Source organism: Hetaerina americana, unplaced genomic scaffold, assembly GCF_022747635.1.
Source record: "Hetaerina americana unplaced genomic scaffold, ioHetAmer1.1.p SCAF_1, whole genome shotgun sequence".
Taxonomy (NCBI): domain Eukaryota; kingdom Metazoa; phylum Arthropoda; class Insecta; order Odonata; family Calopterygidae; genus Hetaerina; species Hetaerina americana.
Window position 1 is genome coordinate 24,661,970 of NW_027286069.1, and position 20,270 is coordinate 24,682,239.

At 42.1% G+C, this 20,270-nt stretch overlaps 1 protein-coding gene across 1 annotated transcript in view; it reads left to right on the forward strand.

The window, feature by feature from the left end:
• Positions 1-2,019: 2,019 nt before the first annotated feature.
• Positions 2,020-20,270, forward strand: part of LOC139697205 (segmentation protein even-skipped-like) — a 68,588-nt gene continuing 50,337 nt past the window's right edge. Inside the window, exon 1 of the mRNA XM_071595891.1 lies at positions 2,020-2,239. Within this exon, the coding sequence (XP_071451992.1) occupies positions 2,020-2,239 (220 nt within the window). The remainder of the gene's footprint in view (positions 2,240-20,270) is intronic.

The window sequence follows — 20,270 nt, forward strand, 5'->3', positions numbered from 1 at the left end:
TGTCTAAATTAGTCTGGTGTTTATTCACCCCCTGCCATACACCCCTGGCTGTGGCTTGCAGGATGCTAAAATATCAAAAATATAGAGCTTTCAGCCTCTGCCACACACCGTGTTGTCCAGATCGAGAATTAATTTTCAGCTAGCGTCAAGATATTCAGGAAGAATCATCTAAAATCCTGATGAGCTCCTATCCTGTGCATATGCTGAGGAAGAAGCTGAAAGGCTGTTCTTGCTACTGACGCGATTGAATTGATCTCACGGTTCCCCCCTGACCGACAGTTTACCTTACTTGTTTGTCATGGATAATTATGAGAAACAAAATAATTGAGACAGTTAACTACAGGAACGTGCTTCACTATATCCAAGTGTGATCTACTTCTCTAAGCGTAAAGGACGAGCTTCAAGTAACAAGGACAATAAAATAAAGGTTAGATATAATAATGAAAACATACCTACTTAGAATTAAATACAGGAAAATACTATTTTCTCCCTCTAGCGCGGTCGGATGATTAATCTATTTCCATATCGTTCGCGGAAAAAGTGACATCAGAAATCTGTCGGTTCTATACTTGATCTCTCTAATTTTTCTGCCATAATGTTTTCTACCGTAGTACGATGGGGCTAAAAAACATTTGCAACATCATCGGTAAAGAGGCCTCCTCCCAATTCAAGCAAGAGATAGAATAGAACTTGACCATAGATCAGATTGATCAGTTTACCCTAAAACCGTTTACAAATCTAGCTCCTCTAAGCCTCACACTATCCAATTCCGCAATCAATCCAACTTCCTAAGGATTCCATATTTTACTATCGGCATATCCTAAATGGGGTCTAACCAACGAAAGATAACACTGCTTTTTCATCTTCTCGGCACAGTTTCCCAATACTCTTCAAGTAATACCTATAATAACTTAGCTTGTTTGTTCAAGCGATATTCAAGAGGGATCATCGAAAAACTGGTAGATCACAATCGAGTGCGTGCGACTTTGTCTATCCGTCCTCTCAAATCTCCGAGCTCGCTCTCGAGATTATGGGAAATAACTTGGCGCCGATATTAAGCGAGACGCGGGGGGGGGGGGAGGATGTACTCGGAGCGCGGGGGGGGGGGGGGGCGTGCCCGCCATTCCCGCAGCCGCCTCTCCCCAGACGTCGACGATGTTGTCTCCCGAATGCACGCGGCACGCCGAGAGGAGAACAAAGAACGTGGAGGGAAGACGTTTTCACGATCGGCGAAGGGAGAAGTAAGTGGCCGGGGGAAGGAGAATGGCGGAGGGCGATGATTGTAAGGGGGAAGGAGTGAGAGAGGTGGAAAACACGGGCCGGAGGGGGCATCGTTTGGCGGCGGAGGATGACAGCAGCCGCTACTCCCTCCACCGCCCCCGCTTTTGATGTGCTGAAGGGAGGCGGGCCCGGAGCAAAAGGATCTGGGGGAGGGGGGAAATTCCCGCCCCCCCCTAGGCCCGGTGGGCGGTCCCTCACCGCATCGACCCGACTGGGGAGGGTTGGGAAGGGAAGGGCGTGGCTTAGAAACCCTTCCCCGCCCCCTTTTCCAACTGGAAGGGACGTAGGAAGGGATGGGGTCGACTTTGCGTGTGTGTGTGTTGCACACCGCCCCCCCCCCCTCCGCCGCCACCCCTCCCATACTGAGCGCTTCCTTCTTTCCACCCGAGTCTCCTCGCTACCGCTCTCCGCATAGCCAGTAGCTCATGAGAGCATTTGCCATTAGGACGTCTGACGACTTTGGAACCGAAAGGAAGCACACCTCGACGTTTTTAACGCGCGCTCTCTTCTTACTCTCCCTCTCTCATCCCGTCTCCGCCGCGGTGTTGGGACTCGAAACCGGCGGGGAAAGACGGTAGATTCCCCACTCCCCCCCCTGACACCCCCAGAACGAACATCGGAACTCCCTTTTAACAACGACCCTTTCGGTGAGAGTAGTTCTCCCGTTGAAATCCCTCGCCGAACGGCGAATCATCATCCAGCCCCTCTCTCTCTCTCGCGAGAGGAGGAGATTCGACCATGCAGTCGTTCCGGGTGGGTGATTGCGGACCTCGCGGAGGCCCCATGGACCCAACGGCCTTCCACCACGCCGCGCCGCCCCTCCTAATGGGCCCGCGCCACCGACCCTTCGGAGGATTCCTCTGCGACGATGACCCTTCGCCGCCGCCCCCGGCCTCGCCGCCATCCACGCCCACGAGGACCGGACATCGAGAGACGGCGTCCTCAGACTGCGGTGCCGGTGAGTTTCACGTCGCCGGCGACATCGACTCCTCTCACGCAGTGACTTTGTCGCAGTTCTGTTTTCACGCTCGTGCGACTGTCTCCTCCACCCGTTTCAATCTCATGGCCGCGGCGGCATGCTGAGGGCGATTAAGCCGGTGTTCTTTCAAAGTCGTGCCCGTTGACGCGGGAGTCTGTCTGTCTGGCGCCTGGATGGCTACACTTGCGAGGGAAATGATACGTAGATATTACAAATCGTGCGTGTTATTACATAAATACCGACGTGTCGAGCGGGTTCGAGGAGATTGGATTGGGAATGCACACGAGAGTCAATGTGTGTATAGTCAATGTGTCACCTTAGTGTATCGTATCATGTATCAATGAAGAGCCATGAGATAAATTGTATTAATCATTCGTGCGTATTTCGTAGAAAGAGTATGAAGTGATTATAAAGTTTTTAAGTGCTCTTTAATGAACGTTAATTTTTTTAAACTTGCTTTTTGAGAACAATTTCGGACCAGTTCTGAGATGTCAATTTTTTTAAACCATGCGATTTCGACTTTATTTTCGCACATATTAATTAATATAATTTTAACAAAAATTTTTAGGTGCTTTAATGTTATTGTTTTTACAACTATGATACGATTGGGCACATCATATGATTTTTTTGTGAGAACCACACGTATTTTGGAGCCATTAATCCACAATTATTCTGATGGAAATCCTCCAGTGTCGAAAAAGAGTACGTAGAATATAATATTGGAACTACGATGTCAATTTCTATGACAACTAAAAAAACGTTAAAACCGTATTTAATCCTCTTCAATTGATGAGAGTGCAATTAAGACTACGAACTCATCAAAATGACACACATGCTTGTCATCTCGAGGTAACCTCCTTAACGTTTTAACCTTTAAGATTTAATATTTTTCACGAACGATAAAGGATTTGAATAAAATCATCCGACCGCGCTAAGAGTGTAAAAGTATTTTGGATTAAAATTAGCTAGGTGTGTAATCAACCCCCGTCACATAACACACCCTACATTTATTTACAGGTTACCATGTATGTATAAAATGTTATCCTCGCGCCACGTCGCACGCTGGAAAACGTCGCATCATCACAGACAGATTTTCGAGTTCTGGGGAGCGCTGGGTGCAGAATGTCCTATGCACAATATACGACTCCTAAAAATTAAAAAGACCATTCGTTTTTAACGCTCACGAGGAAGTAATGAATTTAGCCACAAATTACATTGTTAGGTGAAACCACAGCTGAGAAGGTTTTCAGGGAAATGTACCACCAAACCGATCGCTGTTAAGTAAGAATCATTTTCACCTCGAACAACACGAGACTAAAACAAGAGTAAAATGAAATACTGCAAAAATGAACTTCCGAATGCAATCAATCAATCGCCGATTAGTTTAACGGCCGGTGACCTTATCACCGCACACTCTTGTGGTGGCTCTCAGGGTTAGATGTAGACGTAGACAGAGGTAGGAGAGACGTGGAGCAATGGCAAAATTCTAGTCAAGCAAAACGATTTAAGGAACTTCCCCACTTATCCCTAAAAACAGCGATTCCCACCCGAACGCCTACTGCATCAGGAACTCCGATAGGACCAGACCAGAACCCCATATTGTCTGGGCGTTTGCCCTATCTTATAAAACTGCTTCGGTGCGACATCGTCCACCCCTTCAGCTGTAGTGGTTGTACAATTTCACATGGGATATAATAACGAACGAAAGTGTAAGTGACGAACGTGTACCTTTCCAGTGTTAGTGAAGGAGAAGTTGAAAGAAAGACCACTAGTGGGTTGGCAATTGGCCGTAAATTAAGAAGAGAAACTAAATTAAATTAACTTAACTTAAGGGCTGGAACATGTTGCCCATTATCACGTCAACACGACGGAACATGTTAACTAATCCTAAAAATTTTAAAATTAAACATCATACTATAACTCTGGTCTACAAACTACTTTTTTTTTTTGCATATACAATTTATATTTATGTATATATATATATATTTTTTTTTTTCAGTCTTTTTTTTAATTGGTTTTTTTCTTATCTTTTTTTATATTATTAATTTTGTTTTTTTTTCTGTTTTTTTTTAATATTATTATTATTATTTTTTTTCCTCCGATAGGCATTTGGTTGCCCGACAAGCCCGTTACATTGATTCGAGCCTGGGCCATCTGGCAAAGAAATTATTATTTTAATTATAATTATTATTTGATTAAATACTAACAAGTATTGTAATACTTAAAATATAAAAATAAGAAGTAAAAGTCATAGGAAAGAATTCGGTTTTGTTACCGAAATATGATTTCTTTTGGAAGTCTGTAGCTCGGACGGCGTTTTCTATGTAGGGAGTAATCCCATATGTTTTTTGTAAGCGTGTTACGTGGAAGGGACCTCTCGAGTCGTTCAGCTTGCGCTCGAATGAAGTCGTGTACCTTAGGTATTTTGTGTGCGTTTCTGATCTCCTTGATTGGTACGAGATTACATTGGTTTGTGAGGTAGCGAAGTGTTTTATTCTGGAATGTTTCTAAGCGATTTCTGTCTGTTTTTGTCGCGTTTCCGAAAATTTCGCAACCGTACAGCATCCTGGGGCGAACATACCTAACCAATGTCAGATAACATTTCTCTTTAACCTTTTATTACATGTACTTAGTACTCATCTAATAAATCCTAATTTTTTGTTAGCTTGAGCACATATTCCATATGTGTTTAACCCAGGAGTGATCGTGAGTGAGAGTAACGCCTAAGTATTTTATAGAGTCTACCCATTCCTATCGGAGTTCCCAATGCAGTAGGCGTTCGGGAGAGAAATGATCTTTTTCCAAAAATGTATCACTGCCCCAACTCTACGGTTTGCAGGATACTGAATGAAAAAAATCTTTCTTAGCGAAGTTTGGTTAAGTAATCGTGTTTTTTTATCAAAATTATGCTTAATTATTCTCATCGGTCAGTGAAATTCATTTGTGTGAACGATGTACAGGGTGAAATCGGTGATGTCGCAAAATTGACTTTTATCTTCGTAAAACGGGCACCGGTCTTTCGCAGCTTCGTCTCGCGTATCCGCGGGATGAACCGAATGCGGCAAGTCCCCCTCTCGTGCCCCGGGAGCACTCTCCTTATTCACGGCGAAAAAAAAGCATAGGAGGCATAAATATATTACTCTCTTCGAGAAAATAAAGCATCATCTACGAACTCATTAGAAAAAATATTAGGCTGTGATTGGAAACGTCTGTGTCGTCGGAATATTATTATTTGGTAGTCTACTGTTTAATATAGGTTTTGGATACTTTTTCCTCTCCCTCCGTAGTAGTAGTTTTGAGGGGAGGCGACCGACAGCTAAGGTCATTTGCGCCATAGGGGATGGATAGGAAAGGATGAAGGGTGGAGAGAAACCCGGCGTCGGCATTAGCCTACTCTTTACGAAAGGCGCCAAGGGGTCCGCAGTTTAACGTCCCATCCGACGGACGGCGTACTCACTCAAAGTGCCCTCCACAAAGCACCTCAAGTAGGGATCGAGATACCTCTGAAAAATATTCAACACCGCCGGGATTTGAACCCGCGCCCTCACGGTGGGAAGCCAGTACGTTAGCCCCCGCACCATCTCGATCCCCTCTCCCTCCGTCTGCCTAACATTTTCCCTTCTATCACAGCCCTCTGAACGCCTCATTGCCATTCTAAATGATCTGCATCCATAACTTCAGCCTCAATTGGATATATCACAAAGATACTCTCTTTCCTACGCCCACCACTTCCTCGTTTATTTTCCTTTCTGACCATTTTACCTTTTCCATCCTTCTCCAAAACCACATTACCTCAAAAGCCTCCAACCTACGCCTATTATCCTGCTTCCATGCTCACGTTTCCGCGCCGCACAAATCCACACCCCATGTAAAATTTTCACTAATATTACCTGACCGTCTTTCTCGATGTCCCCGTCGTCAACCACATTCTCCTTGCGAAAGCTTCTTTGCTTGACATTTCTGGAATAGGAGTAATTCTCTTCCGAACGCCTAGTGCATCAGGAACGCCGAAATGGAATATAGTATGTAGGCTTGGTTAAATATTTGGGCGTTACCCTCACTCACAACATCTCCTGGTTAAAACATATACAGGTATTAACAAGCTTACAAAAAATTAGGATTAATTATGAGAATGCTAGGTAAATGTGATGAAAAGGTCAAAGAGAAATGTTATCTGTCGTTGGTTAGGCCTCATTTGGAATATGCTGCAAGTATATGGGATCCTCACAAAGTTAGATTGATTGCGGAATTGGATCGCGGGCAGCGTAGAGGAGCTAGATTTGTAAGACGTTGTTTAAAAAACTGAGTCGCCAATCAACAATATTGGAGGAGCTAGGCGGGGGATCACTCACAAAGAAAAGGTTAAATTGCAGATAGAAGCTCTTACATAAATTGGAAGTATATTTCCTAAGCGATGGTATTGGATATGTATTATTACCCCCATCGTAAAATACATTTTAAAAACATTTTTAAAAATCCCTTACTACTATCTCCTAATTAAAGTGAACCTAAGTCTTATATCCTTTTCCAATCCGCCAATCTCTTCATTACTTTAACCGACATTTTTCATCACCTGCTTTTCATAGTTCATCATAGATCTCCCTCTGTAATTCTTCCTCTTTTTAGTTTCATTTAATTATGATTTTCAATAAATTATCATGCCTCAGGACGTGTCAAATTGGTCTCATTTTTCATTTTAAAAGCGATTGCCATAGTCTTCTCACCGTTGGCGCAAATTGAGGCATCGGACCGGATAATCAGTTGATTTGTTAAAGAAAAAATTCGATTATCTTTTTATCTTGTGCCCGGTTGCATTCCTTATTTTTTGCTCTTTGTCGCACGATAAATATGCCGTAAGAGATTTTCCACCAAGACGGATTTTCCCCTCAGCAGGAGTACATAGCTTCTCCGCCTCTGATCATCAATTATTGGTGATGAATTCGATATTTTCTGTCAACGTTCTACTGCTATTTCATAGGTACTATTCGTTTATCCACGATTCAATAGTTTGTGCCCCAACGTCGTCCCCTATGCTCCACATAAGTGATTAACATGCAGGCAGCATGAGTTCCAATCTATACAAATTCCAGTGTTAAGTAGTGAAATTTTAATAGATTGAATAGCATTCCTTCTAAAGTCTAATGAAAGACGCCGGCTTGTGAGTAACGTAAGATTTACTGAATGCGTTGAAATTTCGTAGAAATGCTTCATTGTATGACCACCAACTACAGATGATGTTGAACTTAAGGCGAAAACTTAGTAGTGAGAAATGCAAATACTATATTTTATGGAAAGATTTATGTTATGCCTTTAATTTCCATTGTGTTTGAGAATTAGGATTATTGTCCAAAGTTTCCAATATTCGAAAAAAAATTGCTGGACTCGTTTAATAACTGAGGTATTCGATTAAAAATCTATTGCTAACTTTCTGCTGGTATAATTTCAATTAATTGTATGAGATTACTCTCCCAGTTGGAACTAAAGATCCCATTTTCAGCCCTATTATATCATGATCATTTTATATTTCGGCGGAATATATTTTTTCTGGCAATGGGGTAATATAATAAAGGCGTCCTCCATCCACCGTAGTGAATATTCGCGTGCATCTATTACTCCTATGATAATGATTATACCTTAAGTTTATGAAACTATTAAAATAAATAAAAGCGTGGAGAATTTCAGCATACACGCAGCTGGGAGACGGTGCAACAGAGAAATGCGATCGCCCATAGAAAAATCTGAAAAAATTAGTGTGGTAATTCTGATGAAGACGTCAGAGGGTAAACTTGTACAGTGTTGTGCGAAAGAGAAAAATATTACATCCACATCCACCCTATACTACTGAAAGGGTAAAATGACGAAATTCTAAAATATAGCGTAATGAAGGCCAGTATCCTTAATAATTTCTTTCAGAATATCCATTAATTATGCTGAAAGCCTTGCGTACGTTGGGGAGCAAATTGTTTCGCGAATATTTAAGAGGATCGCCAAAAAGTATTTCAGAAATATAGGAGAAACGTCCTACCGTACATTTTTCAAATGTAGAAATGACTAAATAATGAAAGGCAGCGTAAACGACCAATATCTTTCACATTTTGTTTAAGATAGTTTAAACAAAAAATATTGGCGTACAAAGCGAAGTCTCTCACACATCTAAAGAGTTCATGAACCTCTGAAACTTTTGACGTGACATGCAGCAAGCAGACAACACGTATTAATCTTTCGTCTACCTTGGAAACTGTAAAAAACACAACCAGGCTCTAATGCTTTGGTAAGTTCAAAATAAAAGTTAGCTATTGATTATTGTTAAGAGGAGTGCAGGAGGTCAAGAACATTTCTGATGGACGCGGGCTAATAATACATACACGTACACTCTAAATTAAGCATAGGCGTACATTTTAAAGTCTCCTAAGATGCATTACCAATAAAGGGTTTAGAAATTTTTCCTAACGCGTTTATCATCTGATATTAAAAGATAACAGATAGTGACAAATCTACTTTAACTGGAATGCTTCTCGTGAAAAATTCACAATTCAAAGGCTCCTTGAATTAACACGATTGGCCAAGGGACAGGTTCTTGATGCCCAGTCCGTTCATGGGGAACCCATAGTACATAGTATTTCTATTATTTAAAATGCAGGATTAGCATTCCTTCCGACGGCTGTTTCTTTCAGCTGGAATGCAGTCATTTTTAACCAAGAACTGCAACGGTTTCCATCGCTGGAGGGAGACACGAACGAGATGGTCCGTTTGCGGATTCCATTGTTTTCTCGCGGGCATTATTTTTTTCGACTTTCTCCCTTGTTCCTAAGTATTCCCTGGGGACGATGGAGTGGAAAATAAAATGGACAGCGAAGAGAACCCTTTAGGCACACAGCTGAATGACTTACGGAGAAAATGTCCCGCTATCAGCTATTATTCGCGCACTCCACTTCCAGGAAAGCTCGACCTAGCGAGGGCCAAACGGGGAAGGGTGGGGGGTGGGGTGTGTACAAGGGGGTGTCCACTCGCTGGTCGAGGGATGGATGGACTACTCAGAAATTCTTTGGAATCGGGAATCCGTCTCCAGGAGGTTTTTTTTGTTGACTTTTGCATATGCACTGGTCAGGTAGGACGTATCCGCGTTCAGAAAATCATCAGAATCTTCACTTGAAAGTAATGGTTCAAAACATATCTACTCCCAACGTCTGCATGATATCCTATCAGCTAACGTTAAAGTGTACGGCAACACCGGCCATGTAACATTTAAAAATTATGTTTTCCTACATTTTTATTTGCACTAACCATGTTAAATATTCTCTAAATCCTATGAATTCTGATATTTTACTCAAAACGCGAGAAGTAGCCGCATGGAATAGTAAACCGATCACAGTTACATAGTATTAAAAAAAATAAAAATGTTAAATATATCAATTCTCTATCTATTATATTTATTTCATAGTGGAAGTTTAAACTTCTAGTACTACGTAAATGAGTTGGTAATTTTCCATAGGCTATCTGAGGAAAATAACAAACTAATTTAAAATGGACATAAACGAATATGGAACCCCACGAAGTGAAGCCTAAAAGTGCAAAGTATATTCTAGTACCACAGTTTTCGACTTTAATTTCTTGGCATAATAAAATTATGGATGAATCTTAATGTGATGCATTACTAAGAAATCACTGACCCGTTAGTATACATCCAGTTACCAGTGTCTGGATTTATCATAACTATTTTACTTATGTATTGCAACCAAAAATGAAGAAAAGCTTAATTTTTTATGTTTTATGCCTGGTGTTGAATGACTACCAGCCACACATCCTAACCGTAGCTGGCAGGGTATCTCGTGGAAGAAAAAGCATTGAAATATTCTACTTATTGTCTATAATGATAAGGACGCTTTGAAAATTATAATCGAACCAGGACATCCTAATAACATCACTAAAACGTATTAACCAATCAGGTATGCGTTGAATATTTTTAGATCATCCCCGTAGGAGGAGAAAAATTTAGTCGCTTGTATACAGATCTGTATCAAAAAGTACGACAATTTGGCAAACCTTGCCTTGGACTCAAGGAATAATCCTTGTATTCAGTATACTATTTTCTTATAAATTTCTAGAATTTGTCCATTTTTTGTAATTTAATTTGATTGAAAGCACGAAGTGTAGAGTAATAAGTTGTTATAATGTTAGATTCTCTGGTAATGTCACAGTAATATAAGGATAAAACGAATACAGTAAACCGGATGGTTGGATTAATTATCCCGATATTTAGAAAAAAGTTTCAGACGCCTATGAAAATTTTATTAGAGCCAAATCTGAGCAAAAACACAATGATCTTTTGCAGTAAACGACATGACAAAAAGAGAAACCATGCCAAATGGACTACCAAGGGAAAATAACTCTTTAAAAAATGTTACTTGAAACCCGAGCTCACTGCTTACATTCCAAGGAATTAATCAAAACGAAACATGTGGAAATTGGACACTCCTTGCATAAAACCCCTATAATGGATATTACGGACTCCTGAGACGAAACTGCAATGCCAAATCCTTGAATTAACCATTAATGAGGGACAATAATTGTCGAAGACGAAATAGCATGAGACGTTCCTGAGATTGGAATCACTTCACTCTTACTCTCCACAAAATTGCTCAATCATGATGTTCAAACCATCCCAAATTATGATATCATCAAAGACCAAACCAACCAGGGAACTGCAGGCATTAACGTATTTAATTAAATGTGGAAATCCTCATTTAATATTCGCTTTCCTGTTTACGTTTCGGTATTGAAATTCACAACAGGAAAATTATGTGAATGAGCTCATTATTTCCATTAATGACAGTTTTCATTTGGTGCGTAAAAATATTTACTGCAGATTTCCTATGTTCACTACGACAGAATGCATTGCAATAACGTAAAATTATTGTAAATAATTTTCCCTTTCGACGCCAACGTCACGGCTTCTGGTTTTGGACGGCGGTGAAATCAGCTGGATATTATTTCATTGCAAAGTTTATAAATTTGCAATGAACCCGTCTTGTTTGCTTTTGAATCAGAGCATGCGCGGGATATCTCGTTTGTGTCCGGAAATTGATGTCCTTTGTTTACGGCGATGATAAAGCGTGAAAGGGGAGATGACCGGACACCATTCATGTAACATCCGTTACAAACATTACGAATAATAATACTCTTGGTAACTATTTCGCTGATTATACTAAAGAAAACAGGTGAAGAATCTGATTAAAAAAGGGGAGGGGTTAATTTGAGACTCTAGTACACCAATTATTTTTTTAAATATCCTGCAAGGCACCTTTAGGGTGAGTGGCAGGAGGTGAATAAACACCAGACCAATTTTGACCTGAATATGACCCTACCGCGGTTGGACAATATTATTCTGATTCCTCCTATCGTTCGTGGGAAAAAATTACATCTTGAATCTATCTGTTCTACACTTGATCTCTCTCATATTATTTACATGTTATCTCCTACCGTAGTATGATGGGGGTAATAATACATTTTCAACACCAATGCTAAAGGGTCGTCCTTCAAATTTATGCAAGAGATTTATTCTGTAATTTAACCTTCGCTCCGTGAGTGATACCCAGCCTAGCTGCTTTAATATGTTGGATACGCTACTAATTTTATCATCCACTATAATTATCAACCCATGCATTCCAGTAATGGAGGACGGAAAATTCACAAATGAAATATGTCTACATATTTATTCATTTGCATCATAACCCCACCACCCGCCCAAGAGCGTTTGGCGGGGATGTGAGTTGAGGGGGGGAAAGTAACTTGTTAATGTCCCTAAACATTTTCGCCGTAATTGATAACTCTTTATAGATATCCATAGATCCTTACCCTTCCGTTGTCACCCCTTTCACCCTTTCCGGATTGGCTTCCAGCCAATCTGCTCGCATGTTTAGATAGATCCTAGCGGAGAGCACCGGAGACGAAATTCGACGTGGATGGAAGACGAATGAAACGGTCAAAGGCGCAAGGCGTTCCTTAGAATTCGATCCAAGCGGTCGACTCGTTCCACACACCACGACCCCCGCCAGTTCCCTCCCTCTCTGCCCAACCCCCATTCCCCACCTAAACCATTATCACTCCCCCCACCCCAGAGAAACCAACCCTCCCTCTCTCGCCTACCTTTTAACACCTTAATCGTTCGCCGAAGAATCAGTCACGATTATTGTCGAGCCTGTTGGGTTGGTTTGCGGTCGCGTGCGTGCTCCCCTCCCACTATTAACCCACCACAAACACCCCCCTCCCCTCAACCCTTGGAAAAGGGTCGGATCCCAGAGAGGGCTGGCAGCCACCGGGCAGGGAATGGTGTGCGTGGTGAAAGGTTTGGTGTCCTCACAATCCCATTGTACTATGATCAACTGAGTAAGCCAATCGGGGTGTTAAGGTAGGGGGGGGGGCGTAGCTTGTTGGCCAGGGGTTGGTACCGTAGACATACAATGGATATACCTGTACCAAGAAATAAATAGCTACGAAAAACTGAAAAATACTATGCAGTACTAATAGTAAAGTATTCATGCTGTTGGTACGGGTACCTAGAATTCGTAACTTAGTTACTAGTATCGGTGGCCTAGGGCCTAGTTTTTTGCCATAGGTACCAATACCTGATAACATTCACAATGTTGCAAGATACCGCCACCTAGATATTGATGAATATCTAGGATTCTTGCCTATGCACATCTAGAGTGAAACATAAACATAATATAATTGCAATTCTTAACTATTTAAAATATACCTTAATGCAAACCAAGATTTCACCGTAGCGTTACTACGTCGCATAGATACAACTGAGTTGCAATGAACCATTATCAGGTCTGTTAATATTGGTCGAGATGCATAAGGCACACCTATATGAAACCTAAGTCGGAATAAAGCATATTTTTAATTGTGTAAAATTGGAGTTATGTCAATTAATATAACTTATAATTCAATTCGACGCGATATCGCCGGAATCTTCTTGATTTAATTATTGGTCAAGTTTGAGTCAATGACAACGTACTTAGCTACTTAGGATTTAAAAAAATCCTCCCCTCCCCCTAGCAGGGTCGAATGCAGCTATTAACTCGTTTGTGGAAAAACTTTTATCGTAAATCTATCCATTCTACACTGAATCTCTGCACTTCCACATACAAGACATAGCACCCCGCAAATCTACCGAAAGGTTAAGTGAAATGGGGGTGGCTAAACACGCCATTCATAAAACATCCGTTATACACATTAAGAATATTATACTATTAGCAATTACTCCACTAACTACGAGAAATACTTTCCGCGTACTCCAAATGTGGCCAGTCTAATGCGCAGTAACGCATTAGACTTTTTATTACGAATTCCAACTCTGGTGAAAATACGTTTCTATTTGACTGACGTGCATTCCGTTTTGATTCGTAGCGATACCGAATAGCTCGTGTCCAAGGTTTTTAACCGTGAGTCCTTGGAGTGAGAGTTTCCTAGGCAAAGGTAGGAGCATCTAGTTTCAGGGATGAACATTTTTGATGGAAAGGGTGTCAAGGGTTTCGTCCCTCTTCCCACAAGATGTTCCCACAGTGACTTCTTCCCCACGTACTCCCGTAACCCCACCACACCCCAAATCCAAACGTAAGAGGATTAAGAAGACCCCCTCCGCGGGAGTTTCTGTGGGGATGAGAGAGAGGTTTGAGAATGGGGGAAGCCCGCGGAGTTCTCAGAAGACGCCATCCCTCAGGGGTCCCTATTCCCCCAAGCGGGGGCGTGGAGGGGCGTCGGGACTATCCGATGTGCCCCGGAGGGAAACAGGGTGTCACCGCGAAGAGAGGAGCCCCACGGGCAACCACGCGCGGATTAGTTTCCGGTCCGCATTCGGACTGCAAGATCATCTCCGAAAAAATCCACGACTGATGTGTATACATTCAATAATAATATCACCAAATGGTTATTTACCAGCAATCAATGCATTACTGTATCCTCGTATTGACTTAAAAAAAATGTGGCGTAAAAGATAGAGTCTGTGAGATTAAATTTCCAACGAGCATCGCTCTAGATACTCATTCGCTTGCCTCTCTCTCACTCCCTTCCCCCCCAATCTCCCCCGGACTCCACCTAACATCCTCCCCAAGACCCTATAAAAGCGTCCACGCGGAGAAATCACGAGACACCCTCCTGGTTAGTGTGTATCGCGCTTGCATTCAACGCCGCGCTCCCGTCGTATCATAACCTGCCACCCTCCGGCATAGACCCAGCGATTAAAGCGACGCTGAAGGATGGAGATCAGATACGGGTCGGTCCTTCGATTTTGGGGTGAGGGGAAATGAGTACGCCCATTATTCGGAAACGTTTGCGAGCTGTGGCCGACTTGATGCCAACGGGGGGAGCAGCACTCTGATTGAAATATTCAGTGATTTCGGCATTTGATTTGTGCGAATATCTCGCTTGAGTCGGCCAGCCGCAGCCTTTTCCTCCGCGGTCGATGCCTCTCAGGCATGTCTTTAGATAGTGAAGCGGAGGATAGGCAAAACCTCCTAAGACACACGTTTGTGTCTATATATATATATATATATATATATATATATATATATATATATATATATAATATATATCTTCGAAACAGAACGCTCTTCGGCGACGCACGAATATATGAAAACATTGATTAAGATTTTTAAAACACAGAAATGCAAAGAAAAGACACAATGTAGTTTTGATGTTTCGACGGCACGGTCGTCATAATAATATCTACGGAAACTTAGTTTTGCTGGTTCTACATACATAGAGACGAGCCAGCCGCATTGGCCTAATTCACATTCAAACACGAAATCCCACCAAACGGCGAACAAATACTCATTCACTTGGAAATAGATATAAGGAAACGGGATAGGAACACATATAAAGGACGAGCACAGTGGACACATCGTCACAAGGGGTCCAAGTAAGGATGTTCTCTCTAGGACAAACCTCTGTTAATTCTAAGGGGGTTGGGTTCAAAAGATTTTTTCGAGAATCGGCACTGGCGTATAGTACGCAATGAATCGCCTTGGGAATATCAAAAATCTTATCATTTCGGAATAATCTGTTGGGGAGTTCGCTAGATACCAATGCCTTAAGATGACAAGCTTATATACTTCTCATCGTTTTCTCTATCCTTTGCATGACTCTTTCGTTTCGATCACGTCCATAAAACGATTTATACACGCATATACACACACGCGCACGCACTTCTTTTGTCCTGCTTCTTTCTTTTGTTTAATACGGCCCTCTCCCGACCGCATCCACCCCATGTCCTTTCTTTTCTGCGGCCTTCCTCCCGCTTCTCAACTCGACGGACCATGACGAGCATTTTCATTTAAATGGGAATTATATGATAAAACGAAACTCCCCTTTTTCTTCCGAGGGCATATTTCGCGACGTTTTACTCGCTGCTTTGCGCCTTTTGTCCCGGCGAAAATTTGAAATGCAGCCCTGGGCATGGCTCAAGAAGAATGTACATAAACAGTGAACTTCCGGGTTTTCCCGTCTCTTGTGCAGCACTTACGCATGATGTAATCTCCCTGAATTTTTTTATTCCCGTCTCCATGAGTCATCCAATCATAAGCTACGGTCAACGTCATTTTCTTGCTATTAAATAGTACTCTACATGCCACAGCCTCGGGGTTATTACACACCGGATAACTTTTGACCCAATACTTCTCCATCCCTAGCGCGGTCGGAAAAATGTTATTTCATTCTGATCCCTTCCTATCGTTCGTGGGAAAAATGACATCTTAAATCTATCTGTTCTCCACTTCATTTATCGAATTTTATTTATATGATCTCTCATACCCTAGTACGATGGGGTTAATAATAATACATTTTCAGCGTCATCATCACATAGGAGACATCGTTCAAATTTATGCAAGAGATTTAATCTGCAATTTAGCTTTCGCTCTGTGAGTGATTCCCAGCCTAGCTCCTCTAATTTCGATACGTTTCCCAAATTTCCACGTCACATGTTTTACAAATCCCGGTCAAGGCAAATGATCACTCTGAATTTTTACGCATGAATGTGTGATACAATACCTTCATCACTCGTAATCAATACGCGTATTAAGATGACACGCTGACACGTGTGCAGTTAGGATCTAACCACAAAGCAATTCCTTTGTTTGAGAGCTTCTATCTGCCACCGTCGTTCGATTGCTCATTTAAATAAATAATTATTACGCCATGCATTTAGCTACGACACTCACTCCATCTCCATTCGTTTATTGGAAGCTATAAAAACGGAACCCACTTTACTCGTTCACTCTATGGTGCTTATGGCCATAATGTGTTCTCACTGTCCTTGATAGTTTTTCACCATTCATAAAACAGTGATTTCGACAGCCTTATTACATGCCTGCACGATTCCAACCGTCTCTCTTTTTGAGCTTGTTTGAATTCCACAGAGCTATCAGCAAAATGAATTTAAACACTCAACCAAAATCGTGTGCTTAATTTCTTTTGCCAACCGTCGCCGACGACATATAGTCACAGCCATTCTCCGCCAAACCAATATTTCTCCGTCAAGCGTGACTCTAACGGCGAGACCACAGAGGCGACCGAAGTGCATATAACTCAGTAGGCAATTGATTAGGGATGCATTTTAAACCAGCTGTCTAGAGCATGGCGATGATGCGCAAGGCTTGAAAGCAATAATAGATAATTGCAGAAGTTTGAAAACATGGAATTAGTTCAAATTTTTAGAATGACTATCTAATATTTTTATGAGTAAAGAAAGAAACAAGAGTACCATATAAAATAAGGAGAAATACTTCCACACACTACGAAAAAATACTTCTACATGTGCACAGGACATTTATCAAACAATATTTGAATCATTAAAAAAAACCAGGACTGTTTTGTAGTGTATTAAAGTCAATTGATAGATATTTTATAAACTTTTATGTATACTCTTTTGACCTTCAGCCAGCCATAAGCATAAGGTTGACAACAATCCTATTTGTTTATCACATTGCTTAGTAACAACATAAATAAACAAGAAAATAAACAACATGCATTTCTTGGTGGAAAATTGAGTTTGACTGCAATAAACTCTGAATTTATTAATTTTGTTGAAAAGCAAGAACTTGATGAAAATATACAACGGTTAACAACGTCTCCCTTTCGTGGTGGAAATCCCAATTTAGAAGAAATCCAGGAACATGAAGAATAAAGGCAATTCAAAGAAGCGCATAAACCAATAACATATTACAGATTTAAGAAAAATAAAATTGAAAATCGTAATTTATTTAATCCGTTCACACGTGCCTTTCCATTTCTCGTGCACCGACAATCGATCGATTGCAATCTAAATCGACAAACGAATGAAACGCTGCGCTCGGAATTCCGAGAACGCTCTAGCCACCAGGGTACCGTAAAATCGCGAATTCCTGGAAACAACCATCCTCATCATTCCTCCAACCTTGAATATTATATTGTTCCAAGAACATGGTCATCGGTAACGGGTTTTAGCACTAATGGATCATCATTAAGTCGTGGTGTACGTGTGTGGGCTATTTATTTGGCGCGTGAGACCGGTCAAATTAATGCGGTAGCGCACCCGGTGATGGAGACGGCTTAGCTCTGAAAGCGATATGCACTTAAAAGTTATGAGGGGGAGAGAAACGAGACGACGGAGTTGGTGGGAGGCGACGCAGAGAGAGGACACGTCGTGAACGGGAGAGAGAGAGCAGTGGCGCCCGACATAGCTGCCCTCGACGACGCGAAGGGAGGAGACGCCGTGGGTCCCCCGATGAAGGCGGCGCCCGTCGGCGGACAGTGGCCAGACGGAGGCCGGATGGTGGTGCATTTTGCGTGTTGGGGGGTTGGGCTGGGAAAGACGGTGTTTTCTCCCATTTTGGGGTGGAGTGAACGACGACTAACGAGCCATTAATGTAAAAACAAGCGAATCCTTTTTGCTTGTCCAGGCGAGGGGGGAACCCCATGGCTTCTCCGTCCATTCCTGGTTACTTGTGCCGTCCGTGGCGCCGGTCTCGACGTCTCGGTTTCCCGGCGGACAGGGAGGAAGGTTTGGAGAGGGGTGGCGGGAGGGAGGGTGGGGTTATAGGTGGTAGAAGAGGGGTCTGTGGACGGTTGCAGCGGGTTTCTCGTTTCCGTAATTCGCACTGCGATCCCATTTGTTGAAATTCACACGACATACTCATTGGAAGAGATTGATGAATTTGAACTAGAAGATCGCGTGCGTTACGGTTGGCCGGTGGCCATCTTTTAACATGCCTATGAGGTTATACAATTATTTCAGACACACGCCATTCTTTACAGTCTCTGTACACCATCGAACATATTTCCTCCAAGCGATTGGTTGAAAATAAAACTCGCAATTTGGCAAAGATACTTAAATTTTTAATCGCTGGGCTCTCATGATATTTGATATTACTATTTATTATTATTATTACTATTTCCACGGCGGAAGGTGGTCGGTCTTACCACCTAAAATTTCGGAACATGTGTGTCCTTTTAGATACGTTTTTCTGTATTTTTGTTGGCTAATACCATCTCGCTCCTTTGTTTGAATTATATATATATATATATATATATATATATATATATATATATATATATATATATATACATATATATAATATAAGGGAGATAACGTAAGCATATAGACTTAAAAAAATAGAATTAGGGTGATGTAAGGGGTTGGAGCACGACTGCCGTGTTTGGCAAAGGCTTAGAAATGCAGCAGGGTTTAACTTCTTTTGTCCGTCGTATAACCAGTTGGGCACCGTTGATAATCACCGAGGGACACCGGGAGTTGCAGACTGGGTAGGAGTTTCCACTTGGTGGCCCAGGACGTAGATATATAGCGTGCTATACGGTAAATAGTTCTAATCGAAGAACTGGTGGAATATCTTGGTTAATTAATGCCGTTGGGAGCATGAAAACTCCTTGCCGTCCACTGTTACTCTTGAAAGAATGAGAGAGAACACGAAGAAAAAAGACCTCCCAACGATGTTATCTGCTGGTCGCTCAAGTGTTTATGTTCTGCATGAGTGAAATATATATACGTAGTGTTATCTTTCGCTGGTTGGACTTTTAATTTAGAATGTTGCAGCTAGTACATGGAATCATCATGAAGTTGGATTGATTGCTGAATTTGACCGCGTGCAGCGTAGAGGAGGAGCTGGGTTTGTAAAACGTTCTTGTGATTAACTGTGTAGCTTATCAAGATCATTAACAGGAACTAGTTTGGGAATCATTCACGGAGGGAAGGTCAAAAATAACACATGATCGAATCTCTCGCGTAAATTGGAAGGATGTCTCTTTCGCGATGATGTTGAAAATGTGTTATTAACTCAATCGTACTGCGGAAAGAGAGATTATGACAAATTTAAAGGGATATGGTTAAGAACAGATAAATTTAAATTTTTCATAGGAACTTTGTAGTTATCATGGTCCACATTTTTTTAAAAGGGCTTACAAAAAATATTGTAATTAAATATAAAGAAAAACCTTAATTTTTCATGTTCCATGCTTGGTGCTGAATCACCCCTTGCCACACACCCCCCAGCGGTGGCATGCAGGGTGCCGTAGTAGAAGTTGACTAGTGCTTTCATCAGCAGACTCCAAGAACCCTTGAACGGATTCTCCCCCGGCCACTTTAGCACATCCCCTCCGCGGCGGTCGGTATGGGCCCAGAGGCGCCGCCCTGGAGCCTCCCTCTCATACGGGGCACCGTTCCAGTCCCTCTCTCCTTTCCTCCACCGCACCCGGGCGCCCGACATCAGTGGGTTGAATGACTGGGCAGAGTGACATGTATATTAGCAACGATAAAAGCGAAAGGGGGGAAGGAGACGGACGCTTTCAAGGAGGGGAGTGAGGCCACTGAGTGACGTAGAACACAAGTGGGAGTTGGGGGGGGGAGGGCAAGGGGCCGAGGATAGGGAACGGGGAGAGAGGGTGGTGGGAGAGAAGATTGGCGGCAAGAAATGAGAGAGAGAGAGCGGTGGGGAGAGACGCATGTGGGGGAGGGGGT